Below are 16,485 nucleotides of genomic sequence, written 5' to 3'. Positions count from 1 at the left end.
TGTGTTTTGTTGTGTCTCATTGTTTTGTTGTGTCTTGTGTTTTGTTGTGTCTCATTGTTTCGTTGTGTCTCATTGTTTTGTTGTGTCTTGTGTTTTGTTGTGTCTTGTGTTTTGTTGTGTCTCATTGTTTTGTTGTGTCTTATTGTTTTGTTGTGTCTTGTGTTTTGTTGTGTCTCATTGTTTCGTTGTGTCTCATTGTTTTGTTGTGTCTTGTGTTTTGTTGTGTCTTGTGTTTTGTTGTGTCTTGTGTTTTGTTGTGTCTCATTGTTTTGTTGTGTCTTATTGTTTTGTTGTGTCTTGTGTTTTGTTGTGTCTCATTGTTTCGTTGTGTCTCATTGTTTTGTTGTGTCTTATTGTTTTGTTGTGTCTTGTGTTTTGTTGTGTCTCATTGTTTCGTTGTGTCTCATTGTTTTGTTGTGTCTTATTGTTTTGTTGTGTCTTGTGTTTTGTTGTGTCTCATTGTTTTGTTGTGTCTTATTGTTTTGTTGTGTCTTGTGTTTTGTTGTGTCTCATTGTTTCGTTGTGTCTCATTGTTTTGTTGTGTCTTATTGTTTTGTTGTGTCTTGTGTTTTGTTGTGTCTCATTGTTTTGTTGTGTCTTATCTTAAAACCCCATAACAGCATATCAATCAACACTTATAGGATTTGAGGTTTTTCACGGCGGTGAGTCTGAAGATGGCTGTCTTCTGGGTTGTTGCACCGTGTAGTCAGGTAGAAATTTACCGACGTTTCAGACGTCCTTGTTGCCTCCATCATCAGGGCGAGGAGTTTGGTCGCCCTGAAGAAGAAGGCAGCAAGCACTAAGACTCAGAATCATAAACATTAAATGCACAGTTAAATCAGTTGGTGGTACACGCTGTTTGTACTTGGCGTTTGGCGCTAAATAACGCCTGCAGTAGATTCAGTGTTGTTTCGTAATAATACAATGGAAGTAGTCGATTCTGAATGGGGGGGGGGGGGGGGCTTTGAAACCCTGAAACCTTCCATGCCCGCGCTATTACTGGCTGGCTTCTGTAGCAACAGTACAGAGGGCGAGTGACGTGGATGTGCAATTATTATCGCTTCATCGCACGTCGCCCGATGCGATATTGTTTTATCGTGTCGATACTAGCGACCTTCCTCTTCGCTCGGCAGGTCCGATAAAAAGTCGATTGATCACAACTTGTCTCCCATCGCAAGTCAGACAGACGCATCTGCAATTTTTTTTAAGGCTAATTTGACGCAAATCTATCGTCTTTTACTAAGCGGTTGAAACAAGGGTTAGCAACCTGCGGCCGGCGTGTGGCACGTGGTCCTCTCAACTTTTTTCGCTTTATTTCAATTAGCCAGTCGCAGAAAGGCAAATCACTTCTTGCTTCTAAGTAGAGCATGTAAATTGTCTGATAATAAGGGCAAACAATCCCAACAAAATATTTTAACGTTAAAATTGCGATTTTTGCACATCGTTCCGTTGTTGAAACATGGCGTTTCACAAAACAGCATGAACAATGATTTGAAATTTTAACTGTTTGACGTCTAACAAGCAGATTCTTTGAAATAAACTGAGTTGTGTTGTTTTATATTTCTTAAACTAAAGAAATACAATTTCTCTCACTGCCCACGGCGAGGAAATCAACGTTCTGAGAACCATCTGCTTTCGTCCTCAGGGTACATGAAACGGGCTTGATCTCCAGCCACATCAGTACCCTGAGGTCAAGGACAGATGGTAATTGTTTCTCCTTTTAATCACTTGACAAGGCTGGAAGCCCCAGAGAACTTCGTTTTATCAAGTCGTCGTGAAAGTTCCAGATCATGTACGATATTATTTAATCCTTTGTACAATGAAGCTTGAAGCTCGTCTAAATATTGCAGTTCCCAAAATTCAGTACGTACCTCAAAGAAAACACAACACTCGTCCATTGCGAAGATGAAGTGGTTAGTACCGTTTAGGAAAATAATCGCTGTATATTATGAGAATCATACGAAATCCATTAACGCATTCTGTGGGCAAAATGCAGAATTAATGACTTCAAAGCGTTGAATTATTAGGTTAAATTTTTTGTGAGTACTGGGGAGCGATATAACTGTGTGTGTGTGTGTGTCACTGTTTTGAGTTTGATGTGGTTTTTGTCCTGAAATGCCATGGTTTTTGTTTTTGTGCGTGAAACTTTCATATTGAAACGATTTGCTCTATTTTAAAGTCCATTAGCTGCTTTGAGGAACGGCGTCTGATTCACTAAAAATAACCCGATGGTCTGTTTCAAAATCTTTAATTGAAGCATCTTCCCATTGTCTGACGACCTCGTCAGTGAATATATTAAATAATGTCGGGGACAAATGACATTCTTGATTTATATGTGTTCTTTTGTTTTCTGACCGATATTCCCTATCGAATTCATTGTCCTATATTCAGTGGCCTTAATAATATTCGGCTAAGAGTACAAAATATGATTTTCAACACTCTCGTCTCAAAACTCCTCTGTTCTCAAACACCTGCGGTGTAGGATTAGATAAGCTTACCAACGTCTTAGAGGTACTTGCTGCCTACATTATCAGGGCGGTGTGTCCTGTGGTGGAGGCAGCAGCAGTAAAGACCTCTGAAACGTCGGCAGACTTCTACCAGACTACACGGCGCTACAACCCAGAAGACAGCCATCTTTGAGGTTGAGGTTGTTCCACAAGCGTTGCACGTCGGACCTCGTTGTCACGTACATACGTGGTTTTACCTTGTCTCGCTGCTGCTGCTCTCTGCTAAGCTGTAATTGGCTGTAACGTTCTTGCAGGAACTGTAGATTATTCTTGATACCCTGTAGGAACGAGATGGCTTCCTCTCGCGTCATCTGCACACAAAAAGTTGAGGGTATCATTACTACGCCGTCGCGCAGAGTAAGGAAAGGTTAGGTTAGGTCAGGTTAGGTTAGGTTAGGTTAGGTTATGTTAGGTCAGGTTAGGTTATGTTACGTTATGTTAGGTTATGTTAGGTCAGGTTAGGTTATGTTACGTTATGTTAGGTTATGTTAGGTCAGGTTATGTTATGTTAGGTTAGGTTATGTTAGGTCAGGTTAGGTTATGTTACGTTATGTTAGGTTATGTTAGGTCAGGTTATGTTATGTTAGGTTAGGTTAGGTTAGGTCAGGTTAGGTTAGGTTATGTTATGTTAGGTTATGTTAGGTCAGGTTAGGTTATGTTACGTTATGTTAGGTTATGTTAGGTCAGGTTATGTTATGTTAGGTTAGGTTAGGTTAGGTCAGGTTAGGTTAGGTTAGGTTAGGTTATGTTATGTTAGGTTAGGTTAGGTTTGTGTTTTGCAGATGAAACCCCGGGTTGAGAGAAAATTACTAAAGAGGCAACACAAGATATAATTCTGATCACAGCTGACAGTGACTGAAATAAAAGTTTGACTATAAATAGAATATTCAGTAGACCTTCGCCGTTCGCGGGATGACGTCTTTGAAAACGCAAGCGAGTTTTAAAACCGAGATGCGAGAAATTAAGACCTTATGAGAAAAATGGGGTTAGGGGAACCAAAGACACGCGGATCATGACAATTGAAAGGACTAACAAATGACTGATAAACATGAAGACGTTCACGTCGGTGTTTATTGGAGGACGTCGATTTTCCTGGTCGAAAGATGTGAGTGTCATCGAAAGCCGGACAGGCGGGCAGATTTGGGCTGTTAGCCACAAAACACGCGCGCACAATAAAACAACAAATTTGCCTTCCTAACTCGTGTGGACCTTTCCCTTATGTTCTGACGTCACCAAACAACAGTCGTGCGATGTAGCTATCAAAAAGCCACATATGAATTTCTTAAGAAATCGATGCCCGGACACCAGTAATTTCAAGCACGTATTTCTTACTGACGAATTTAAAATTTTTCTGGCTGGAGGGGGTTGTTTGAAATACGACACACTACCTGGTGTTTCATGTTAGGAGAACAGGAAATCCTTAAGAACTGTCGCTGGATCTGTCTGCACGTCAGGACAAGTGATACGTGCTCATGACAGGTCATCAATTCCAAATTAAAAACCATTCTGCTCTCTTATTACATTAAGAAAGTTATCAGACGCTGTCAGTACAAATTAAAAATAAATGTTTCGGATGTCGATTTAGATCAGTTTTTCTCTGATATGAAGACCACAAAAGAATGCATTTCCCTGGGACGTAGAATTGTTATTAATATTAGCATATTCATGTAGAAGTGGGGATCGAACCCTGGTGTCAACATGGACGGTCAGTGAACCCGGTTGCATGAGCCAGGAAGGAACATGATCCTTCAAATTGCCTGACGTGGGTGTGGCGGCCGAGATGTTCGCGTCACATCACGGGCTTTGACGTCAGCAAATAAATAAAGGGAACGCGGAAGATGAGAGCAGCAGACCCCCCATGGGCAAAGACCCGAAATGAGGGAAACCGAGGTTGGGAGGGCAAAGACCTGGAGGGGAAGAGTGTAACTGGAGAAAACCCTGGTGAGGGAGGGGATTCTGAAGAATGTTCGTGGCGCGAACCGATGGATTCACTTCGCCCCGTGAGGAAGACATTGAGGGATGGGGGTTGCGTGTTTAGTGACTGGTTCCGGGTTTCAACCCTTGTTACTTAGCAAATATAGTCACCGAAGTCAGTGAACTCGGCCACGTGACGTAAAAATTTGTGGTAGGGTGCGGATGATGGCATTAATTTTATATCAACTTTGAATTAAAAACATCATTTTCTACTTACAGTCTTAATATGTGATAATAAAGTACAATTGATCTAGAAGTGGATAACTTTCTGATATTTAATAGACATTCTGACGAAGGATTGCATTTAGAATATACATTTAAGTTTATAAAGATTATACACCTGAAGATGGTTCATTGGAAAACCGAAACATATCGTGAAAAAGATGATGCTCTAATTGTAAATCGAACATTTCGATAGAAAGAGCATCATTTAATATATTTTAAATATTAAATGTTAATTGTAATAATAATATTTTAATATTTAATAAAATATTTTATTGTGATTAGACGGTTAAAATTAAACAATTATAATTCATCGCAATATGACGCAACATTATCATCTTACAGTCTTAAGTCGCCGTGTTTCGTGCGGGACATAAGTCCCTGCAAATGTTCATGTGTCCATAGTTGATAATTATCTTTGTTGAAAATGACATTAAGTTGGCTTCAGGTCTAATCTGATGTCAGGAGAATTTATATTAAGGTGTTGTCATGTACCAAAAATGATTATAATAAAATATCTGGGGGTTTTGACCAAGATCTCTTGTTCCGTGGCATGAGAAGCATTTTATAAGATGCGAATTACTTTTATTTTAGCATCGTTTTTATTACTAGCCGATGTAGAGCCTGGTGGAATTTATTTTTTGGTTCTAAGACAAGATTTAAAAGTTTAGTAACATGCTTAAAGCTGTAAGGTAGAGCAGCTCCTCGTTAGGGATGAAAATACAGCGCATTTAAAATCTTATATAGATTGCGAAAAGAAAAGCTAGTCTTTTCTGAGATTGTCCCTACGTATTTCTGGCGTTGTTCATTGAATATCTATTGTTATAGCTTGGAACCAAAGGACCTGAGAGTTCTCTTTTGTGGCGATCATGAGACGGGGTTTCCCTTTGTAAAGGAAGTTCATTACTTTAATCCTTCTGTTGTAAAATAAATATTTTAGAAAATAAATAGCCTACGTTGACAAACGTCCCATTTTTTAAAGTCAATTACCAAACACAATGTTATCATCCTATATTAAATGATGCTAGAGTAGCTTCCACCTCACAAGTTCGCGCATTCGATATATCATGTCATGTTATATATATTGTTTAAATCTTGTCCGTCTAATCACAATAAATTCTTATTAAATATTAAAATATTACAATAATTAACATCTAAAATATTTATTTTCTTTTGTTCATATCCACTTCTTATACACGTTTTATTTTTGTCATTAGATAAATTTAATTTGATGATAAATTTACATATTCTCTGTCGAAGTCACCGATGACTCACTTTTGTGGGACCGAAACCTCCCTCTTCAGGACTGTGATAGATGAAGATGGATTACCTGTGGAGTAACGGCTGTTAAAAAAAGGACGGATTGTACACATTCACAACCGGTAATTTACATTAAATATTCTCAAAGTGCACTCGGGTTTCTGCGATATATTGTTAAATTTTGCGATGGAATAGATTAACGAAGATCCTTTGTTTCGTTCATGAAAGTCTGAGTAAACTGCTTCGAGATTTTCCTCTCACGATTTAATATTTGCTGTGCGGAGTGCGTCAGTTTCAACAAGGGGAAACGTGTTTACAGTTTCCTGGTTCCACATGCAAAAAGGGTGTATGTATCAGCATGGATCGATTGATTTGTCTCTCGACTGAACCTGCTTTACAGTGTCCACAAATTCGAGTCCCTTAAAAACGAAATTTGGTATAAACGTTATGCCAATGGAGGCCACTCTAGTCGCAGGCATTTTACTGTAACATAACATGACATGAGATGGTAAAGTTACGTCATATTGTGATATAATAAATATATATTGTTTAAATCTTGTCCGTCTAATCACAATAAATTCTTATTAAATATTAAAATATTACAATAATTAACATTTAAAATATTAAATGATGTTCTTTATCGAAATATTCGATTTACATTTGTCTAATGTAAATCGAATATTTCGATAAAGAACATAATTTAATATTTTAAATATTTTAAATGTTAATTATTGTAATATTTTAATATTTAATAAGAATTTATTGTGATTAGACGGACAAGATTTAAACAATATATAACATGACATGATATATCGAATGCGCGAACTTATGAGGTGGAAGCTACTCTAGCATCATTTAATATAGGATGATAACATTGTGTTTGGTAATTGACTTTAAAAAATGGGACGTTTGTCAACGTAGGCTATTTATTTTCTAAAATATAAAATAACATTGCGAGAGAGTGAAAAATTTCTTTTGTTTGTGTTTTGACAGTAATTAATAACCAGCAATTGGAGCTAGGGATGCTGGGATCTTGCGTAGATGATCATAGGATGGAATCACGACTCGGTAATTTTTCTTTATTGCCTGACATTGAAAATGTGTTAAGAAATTACTACTAATACGGTTTATTTTTTAATGACCTTATTACTTAAGCATAATTTCGCCATCCTTTTAAATTTATCAGATATCACCCCAAAGATCTCACTGTAGGTATATTTGTAACTGTTGACTTAAAACGATATTTCACGCATAATTTGTAGGTATATTTGTATACTTCCATACCAAAACTCCCATGCTAACTCACAACCTTCCACATTACACTCGAGTCAAGGTCACCTTAGTTGCTAGGCCGCTGCTCATATCAGCTGCGCGGAAGCTGTCCAGGCGCGAATATGGTGTGTCCACGAGTAGAAAGAGAGTTCATTGTCGAAAAAACGCTTCTGTTCGTGAAGCATTTCGCATTTGGCTACGGTTTATGTTCAATAAAAATAAGTTCGCTGTTCAATAGCCTTTGCATCTTCCCGCTGTTAGTTAGTTAATGACAAGAAATACGCAATTCATTCAGTCAAGTATAAATTAAGCAGGGCCCCTTATCAGTCTATTCTGTTGCAATGTTCCTACAAAGCAAAACACAGACAAATGTGAAACGCACTCATGTTTCATCTGGGATTCGAACCGAAGATCCCGGCTTACAAGCAATTCCATGGCCGTGCGCCCATTTTGAACTTGGCAGATTCTCGGTTCCCTCTGGAACAACTGTCAGATTCTAAAGATGGAATTTGTTGCACTGCGTTAGTTAGCGATAAATGTGTGTGACATGCCGGTATTGAAACTTTACGTTATGTGACAGGGATTTCCTTGTACCGATGCAATAAATATCGATTGCATGGCCTGGATTTTATTGGAAGAGCCTGATAAAATCCCACGTGGAAGTTAAGGAATGATTACAGGGCGTGTTAGAATTTGCACAATTTTTTTTTAGAACTTTTAAGTAGATATTTAAAGCAAAATTTGTTGTTATGAGATCAGGGAATTGGTTCGCTCCTCCATTCACAAAATAACATTTTGGTTATTTTCTGTCCGCTTGAATAAGTACTTTGTCAACACGCGGAATAGTCAAAATTTTCGACCAGGTCCTATCGATTGGTTTGTAACAGGAGGACCGCGTCTTCAAGTGCCAATGGTTTTTCAGCAACACTAAAACTGAACTGTGTTTCCATAGCACACATTACAACATCCTTCGTCCTCAGTTTAACGGCCCGGTCACTGTGTTATTTTATATTACGCAGGTGTACAGAGTGGAACTCACCAGACCCTCCTGCAGGAACTCTTCGATGGCCAGTGTGACCCCCTTCTCGTCTCCCGTCCAGAAGACGTACTCGGCCATGTCAAGCGGTGAGTACTGCACTCCAGCATAAGACGAGTACTTGTCCGCCTGTAAACATTAAGCCTCTTATTACTTTTTGGTCGCAGGAGGGATTTATTAAGTTGGGTGCAGCTGAATGTGGAAGAAATCACGCTTTTCGTCTTGTTTTATTTATTTTTAGTGTTCTGTCTGAGGACAGGTCCATATGAACAGGATCCTTCCATCCTTTTCTCGGACTGGGACCTGTTCATATACGTTCTTGGCAGATGATCCAGAAGTGGTTTGCCATTGCCTTCTTCTGTGTGTGAATGGAGTAATTGTTGGGGTGCCACGGAGGAAAACTCCGTGTTGCCTAGACCACGGCCTTGCCCAACACAAGTTATAAATTCGGGCACCGCCGGGAATCGAACCCGAGACCCCAGGATTACAAGGCCAGCGTTCTAACCGCTAGACCACCTCATCTTATTATTATTTAGTGTTCTGTCTGACGACAGGTCCACCTGAACAGGATCCTTCCATCCTTTTCTCGGACTGGGACCTGTTCATATACGTTCTTGGCAGATGATCCAGAAGTGGTTTGCCATTGCCTTCTTCTGTGTGTGAATGGAGTAATTGTTGGGATGCCACGGAGGAAAACTCCGTGTTGCCTAGACCACGGCCTTGCCCAACACAAGTTATAAATTCGGGCACCGCCGGGAATCGAACCCGAGACCCCCAGGATTACAAGGCCAGCGTTCTAACCGCTAGACCACCGTGGCTATCACGTCAGAAGTACCGCGCAAGAATTCTCCTCCCACTTCAAACGCTGGATTTCAATTCGCTCTGCAAGACTGACTAAAAGATGCGTTATCTTATGTCCAACAAAGCGATCTGAACAATTATCGGGCGTCTTTCCGCGAATATGTAAATGGAAGTTTTTACTTGGTTGTTATGGCCGTCACCCGATGAAAGAACTGTGTTGAAGTTCTATAAAAATTCAGCTGATAATTTAGGAATTATTTTAGCCAATAAGGGCTTATATTTTACTTTTGCACAAAACAGACGTGGCCTCGTATTTTGCCAAGTACTGACCAGAAGCGAAATACCGTTTCTGAAAAGAGCGTAATTGGGATAAAGTTTTATTTTAGCCATTTTGAAACAGCTTCGATTGCCATGAAAACGAGAAGAATATGCCAGGGGCTCATGCAAATATTTTTTATTTTTATCTGGATGTCAATTTATTTGGTAATGAAGGCGTACAGTCGAAAGGCCTTAATCGAATTGAAACCGAGTGTATTTTTGCTATGTATTTTTTGGTTTTCACATTTTATTTTACGAAGGACGGACTGAATTGTAAACATTTTGATGAATCGTATAAAAAAAGGAAGGAAATGCTTATGAAAAATATTGCCAATATCGTATAATAAAATCAAATGTCAGAACAGAAATTCAAATAGAGTTGGTTTCAAGCGATGAATGAAGGAAATGTAAAAAGTTTATATCCAGGTCAACCTGGAATTTCAAATTTTTTTCCTCATCGCTGCATGTTTAATATTTATTTATGTAACACGACGAACTACGTACGGAATTTAGTTTCTTGAAAAGCTCAGCTGCACAAGAAATTCTACATCTTTTATGGAACCCAAATGTTTGTTACCGCATTCACAAGAGCCCGCCGCCTGTCCTTTCCACGTGAAGGAGAAATCGAGCCCGTATACTAACACGCCATTTGTTTAAAATAATCGAGACACCTCTCCCAAAAAAAAAAAAATCCTCTTCAGAATTCGTAACCAAAATTTTCGACAGACTTTTCACACTTTTATCTCCCAACGCGTGCTACATGCCACGTCATCTTATTCGTCCTAAAAGTGTTTGCTGAAGAGCGTAATTAATGAACATCTTCACCGTTCAACTTTCTTAAGCCTCCCGTCACTTCAGTTGTTACAGGTCTGAAGAATCTCCTTAGTAACCTTTTACAACGCCACCAGCCCGTGTTATTTTCTCTATGAGAGACCAGGTTTTACACCCATACAAAAGAAAATGTATATTAGTTTTGTATCTGTTGATTTAGCGTCAAATCTAACTTGTATTTTACTAGAGATGGTAAAGTTGCGTCATATTGTGATATAATAAATATATATTAAATCTTGTCCGTCTAATCACAATAAATTCTTATTAAATATTACAATATTACAATAATTAACATTTAAAATATTTAAAATATCAAATGATATTCTTTATCGAAATATTCGATTTACATTAGACCATCATTTTTCATATATAATATATAATATATATTGTATTTTACTAGTTGAGTTCATAGTGTTTCCAAGTAACATGAGGTATAAAGACTCCTGACGTTCGAAGTTCCAAATATCATGTCCGTTTTCCGTTCCAAAGAATCCGTCCAAAGAACGCGGACCTGTGCAACATTACGCAACGCGCTCGCTGGTTTTTTTACGATGAAATATCCCCATGGTGAACGGGATGCCATATTTTTTATTTTCTCGTGGCTAAAAGAAAGTTGGTCTTATTTTCGTGTATTAACCCTTCGAAGTCGAAGATCGTCTGAATATTATTTATGAATTCAGTCCGTACCGCGAAGAAAACACTACACCTCACCATTACGAAAATCAGCTGGTTAACCCTTTGAAGCCGAAGCTCGTCTTCATAATATTTACGAATCCAGACCGTACCGCGAAGAAAACACTTCACTTAACCATTAGAAGTCGAATCAGGCGGTACCACATAAGATTTAACAAAAGAACATCCCGGTCAAAGCCTTAATACGTCTTGTAAATTGATTTCTTTTGTCCTGGTTACGAAGTTACTGCGAATAATGTTTTGGCAAGCCTCAACATTATATTTTCCGGCGTTGTAAAACGGATAAAAACATATGAAATTAACTTTTATCCACGACAACGTCATGGTGGAATCACTGGGAGTTATTATTCACGCCGTTAAATATAGCGAATGATTTGAGGGAGCGGAGCTTTGACACAAGTAGCTTATCCGTATTTTAAGTAAAAAGTAAAGTAAAGTTTGTCCCACTATACGCCATGTAGGCGTTTGGGGTGAGAGGAGGTATAGCTCCTCCCTTCCTTGACCTCGGCACTAGATGGGGGTGAGTGGTCAGCATCACGCCCCGGCCGGCTTTACCCCCGGGAAAGGACCCCGGTACCCATTGTAGAGGAGGCTGGGTGGGCCCCAGAGCCGGTCTGGACGCAGAGGCTAGAGGAAAAATCCTCTGCCCCCGTCGGGGATCGAACCCCGGCATCCGTATTTTAAGTACATTCGTCTAATTCCAGACACCAAAAGTTGTTATCAGATGGTTATCGCTACTGCTTCGTATTCAGGAGGTCCTGAGTTAAATCTTGTCACGGCGACTGATCTTATATAGATTGGGCGACGACCGATTTGTTACCAATTTATTTTCTCTCTTATCATCCAGTCATTCGAAACTGTATAACGTAACACACTGAAAACGTCGTTAAATGAATCAGGCGTGGAAACGCAAACCGCGAGAGACGAACGTAGAATTTAATTTTGGACCGAAGAACCGATGTGTTTGACTTTCGTAAAATCCGCACTCAGAGCAGCCCTTGTGACCAAACCCTCATGGGCTTTAGAAGCTGTCAGATCACGAGTTGTCTCTTCAGGACGCCAAATGCATTGTCTTACGTACGCTGTTGCGACGCTCCACGTTTGCGACATCGCTGACCACGGTCCGGTGAATCCCCTGACTGGGTACTTCGACCTCGGTGAGGATTTGGGTGGCCGGTGTCGCCCCTTCCACTGGATCCTGCTTGGTTTCCACCTTCTGTTCCACGCGGGACACTAACTTTCCATCCCGGTTAACTGCAATAAGTCACAGAGCCTTATATATTAACAATTTGTCAAAGGTTTTCGCGGCTGAAGTCCTTCGTATGATTTCGATTTTAGGGGTGAGAATCGAGTCTATAAAATTGTATTATGCTCGCCTTGTAGATGGCAACTCCAGTGTTTGCCGAAACGTTTATTAAATCCAAACATCAAAATCCTTCAGACTGGTTTTTAGTGTAATTTTTCGGGTAATGGGAGCCTGAAATTTTGTTGTGCTAAGACTGGGCTTTAGGACGTGACTTGCCTTGTTCGCGCGTCTCGGAGTGGCCTTTCCTCTGACCGTTGATATCCGTGAACACGGAAGAATGTGTTTTTAATACGGAGAACGTTTTATCTGGAACACAGAAACATTATAAATGCTGGATACAGTAGTTAGTAAACAGTATCATCACGCCTATTTTAAACTAGCGGAAGAATCTGTAATCGTTGAAGAAAATTTCTCTAAGTTGGAGTTAATCTCCACACCAAATTTTATTGAAATCCGTCCATTGGTTCTCGAGTTTAATCGACTGGGCAGACGGATGGACTGTTATGATCAACTCATAATGTGGAACGAGGCCTTGAGGCCGGTACAGGCAACTGACTAACTAAGTATTCACGAAAAATAAACGCGATATTCGTGTCGTGTTGAATATATTTTGCTGTCTTATATCCCCTTATTCAATATTGAATATTATAAGTACATAAGCCGTTATTTCTTTCAAATGATTACATGAAACATTCCTTGAAGCGTTCGCACTTTCCATCGCTTATGACCGCCGATGATTTCCAAAGTAACGTTTAATCGGTAAGATACATGAGTTGAGAGGCGGCTAGCTAGAGATTGTGTCTAACTAGGTTACTAGTAAGGTAGTATATTTGCGTCATATTGTGAATTAAGTTAATATTTTAATATTTTCCGTCAAATCACAATTTTTAATAAGATAATAAAATATAAAATATTTAAAATATCATTTCACGTTCCGCATCGAATGATCGATTTACAAATTGGAACGATCATTCGATGCGGAACGTGAAATGATATTTTAAATATTTTTATATTTTATTATCTTATTAAAATTTGTGATTTGACGGAAAATATTAAAATATTAGGTTAATAGTGCCTACCCAACACGGGGAAGTGGTTTCTAGAACAGCCTAGACTGGTTATTAATTAGATAAACGCAATAGATGATCGCGTTGTATTCCTAAAATCAAACCAAAGATTTCCTTTAAGTATGTGGTCGAAACCGCTTTGTTGGTGAGGCATTACAGTATTACCTACCATGAATTCTTGGCGTAAAAAGGCCTCAGATATGCATTCAAACACACCGAGAGCATTTTCAGGAATGTTTATAAACATTTGGTAAACATTAACACGCTGTCATTTTTAAATATTTTTCGTAGTTTCATATCAAGAACATGCCGGTCTAACAGATTACTATCTAAGAAAAATAACCTCTGTAGTCGATACAACGTCATTTAATTGCGAACAAGGTAACCGTTCGGGATCAGGCACTGAATTAATTGTACCCAACTTATTGAAATTTAAGTTTTTTTTTTCACGGATGTGGAATGCAACCATCAGTTAGTTAGTTTATAATCCGAGTAAAAAGTCAGTGATAGTTATTGAAATAAGAATTAATTTTTGTTAATATGACATCTTTAACCTACCCTAAGTTAATCACTAATTCGTGCAGTTGATGTAAGGTTTAAATTCAAGAAATGTTACTTATAATGCAGCGTTTCCATTTAGGATTCCAGGATCTTCGTTGTTGGGGACATAGTCCGTTGCTACATTGAGTATAATCGACTACAAAGAGAGCAAACTTACCGAAGGAGTGTTTAAGATCTTCCAGTTGCTTTACCTCGTCAAATTCCTGCTGGAGAAAAGAAAAGAAAATTCTTTAACTTATAATTAAATTATTCTCGTTTCGTACCAAAACATTTCTCAGATTAACTTTTTCTATAACTTAATATATTACATTTCAAATGAATACAGTTACTCTCAAAATACAATAAGCCTTTGTTTTGATGTACGGGCTTCATTGACATATTAATACAAAGTAATGATGATATTAAAATGATTAAAAGTTGGGATTTTGAAGGCGGGGTTAATATATTCGCGTGTATTTACATTTTTATTTCGTCAACACCACAGTAAACAATCGACTTCCCTCTCGCGGATGGAACGTAGAAAAATGTACTTGGTAGTGACGTGATGGCACTCATGTTATATCTACGATATTAAGTAATAAAACGATTGGAAAATGTGTTTTAAGGCCACATCAAGCGTAATAATACTTTTTTCACGCAAGAAGGTGTACAATGAACAGATTCACTCGCGTAGAAACTTATTTTCTTCATGATATATTATTATTTATTTAGTGTTCTGTCTGACGACAGGTCCGTATGAACAGGATCCTTCCATCCTTTTCTCGGACTGGGACCTGTTCATATACGTTCTTGGCAGATGATCCAGAAGTGGTTTGCCATTGCCTTCTTCTGTGTGTGAATGGAGTAATTGTTGGGATGCCACGGAGGAAACCTCCGTGTTGCCTAGACCACGGCCTTGCCCAACACAAGTTATAAATTCGGGCACCGCCGGGAATCGAACCCGAGATCCCAGGATGACAAGGCCAGCGTTCTAACCGCTAGACCACCGTGGCACATTTTCATGCTATATTACGAAGTAATTAGTGCATGTGATCGTGAATTTGTTCATCGTAAGACCAGAAAAATGTTCGAAAAGTTTCACAACACGACGCTCCAACACAGTCTTATGCACGTGGGTAATTTTAGCAATAATGAGCTCCCAGGTCTTTGTTGAGCAGCAACAAAGAACCTCTTTCCCCATTATAGAGCAAGATTAGGGCCTGATCATGCGGGTTGCCAACCCCATAAGGAAAAAGTTATAGCCGCGACGAAAACCCAAAAACAGTCGAGCAAATAGTTCCAATGTATAACTCACAAATCGTTCGAAAATTTGGGAAATGTGAAATATCTAGAAACTACAGTAGGAAATTGAAATTTTATTTAGGAATGAATTTGAATTCTGAGAAAATTTTTGTTATTTAGTTTAGAATTGTGTCTCTTTCTTTCTGCTACGTAGAAAATTGAGGTCTAAATATAAATAAACTATAATATCGCATGCTGGTTTGTATGGTTGTCAAACTTGGCATGCTATCTCGTTCTGAGGTAACATTTGCGAGACGTGCAGCACGCATGGACATCACAGATGCGTACACTATTGCAATGAAGTGAAAATGAAACCTGGGAAAAACTAACTGTAGATGGGAGGATAATATTAAAATGTATCTGAAATTAACAGAGTGTGGGGGGTACGTGCTGACACTTGTGAGCAGGGTAATGAATCTCTGGGCTCTATACAAAGCGATTAATAATATTTTTGATTCCCTACTACTATTTTATGAAGAAGGTTTGCTTTTGTCGGGAGCTTCTCGGTTAGGAAACCTTCTCTGTGCGGTCTTCTTGTGGCTTCCATCTCGTTCAGCGTCAAACCTTAATTCTATAAGCAAGTAGACAAGTGGATAACCTTCTTTATTTCGTATTGTGGACTTGGAGAGGCTGGCTTGACTGATAACGAGTCTGTGTGTAAACTTAATTTAACAGGACTGACTTCCAGGCAACAGTTGACTTTCTGGACCATATATCTCGAGGAGATCGATAAAAAGTGTCAAGTCTGCATTACAATCTATAGTCGAATAAGCGATTTGAAAGAAGCACTAACAGTGGAACACAATGAATTTGTTTAACCCCTTTTTTTGGATTAATTTCTTGTGTGAAAACATCAACCAAAAGCATTTTATTTCTACACGTTTGGAATATACCCACAAAAACGAAATTATTCAAATGTTTTTGACGAAAAATATTTAATCGGTCTGCACAGAAAGTTTATATAATTGGATATATTTTTTGTTGACTTATTTCGGGTCACTATCGATTGTTTGAAAAAACTTAAGTAACCCTCTTCGACTCCCACTACTATTTCACTTACCCCTCTCACTCGCACCTCAGTGGTCACGTCTAAAAAACTTGACTGTAGTTGAGTGTGAACGTGTGAGTTTCACTGCAAGGAGTGTGACTGCAGACTTCAATACATTCACGGACTGATGTACTTTTATATGCCACACGAGTTACCAAAAACCTGAAACCTAATATCATTCCCTAATATGCGACCCTTGGTACGATTTGAGGTTCTCAGGGCGGCGAGGGTGAGGCTGTCTTCAGGTTTTGCAGCCTCACGTAGTCTGGTAGACGTTTCCTGACTTTCCAGATGCTCTTGCTACTTGG

General features: G+C 38.8%; 2 protein-coding genes across 3 annotated transcripts in view; one reads left to right on the top strand and one right to left on the bottom strand.

Annotated features, from left to right (window-relative positions):
- The window catches only part of LOC110839444 (uncharacterized), a 77,530-nt gene that overhangs the window by 11,863 nt on the left and 49,182 nt on the right, over positions 1-16,485 (bottom strand). Inside the window, exons 4-8 of one of the 2 annotated variants that reach the window (XM_087346767.1) lie at positions 14,006-14,054; positions 12,437-12,526; positions 11,996-12,168; positions 8,275-8,400; positions 2,705-2,818 (exon numbers count right to left, since the gene is read on the bottom strand). In XM_087346767.1, the coding sequence (XP_087202893.1) occupies positions 2,705-2,818; positions 8,275-8,400; positions 11,996-12,168; positions 12,437-12,526; positions 14,006-14,054 (552 nt within the window). The remainder of the gene's footprint in view (positions 1-2,704; positions 2,819-8,274; positions 8,401-11,995; positions 12,169-12,436; positions 12,527-14,005; positions 14,055-16,485) is intronic. The other variant, XM_022083626.2, reaches the window with a different exon arrangement.
- The window catches only part of aralar1 (calcium-binding mitochondrial carrier protein aralar1), a 115,480-nt gene continuing 107,257 nt past the window's right edge, over positions 8,263-16,485 (top strand). Inside the window, exon 1 of the mRNA XM_087346765.1 lies at positions 8,263-8,360. The gene's annotated coding sequence lies outside the window, so the exon portion shown is untranslated. The remainder of the gene's footprint in view (positions 8,361-16,485) is intronic.

Source organism: Zootermopsis nevadensis, unplaced genomic scaffold (genome assembly GCF_977971745.1).
Source record: "Zootermopsis nevadensis isolate Lab colony 2312 unplaced genomic scaffold, Znev_1.0 Znev_ptg000010l, whole genome shotgun sequence".
Classification (NCBI taxonomy): domain Eukaryota; kingdom Metazoa; phylum Arthropoda; class Insecta; order Blattodea; family Termopsidae; genus Zootermopsis; species Zootermopsis nevadensis.
The sequence above is the reverse complement of the archived record's forward strand: the minus strand, read 5'-3'. Positions and strand labels throughout refer to the sequence as shown.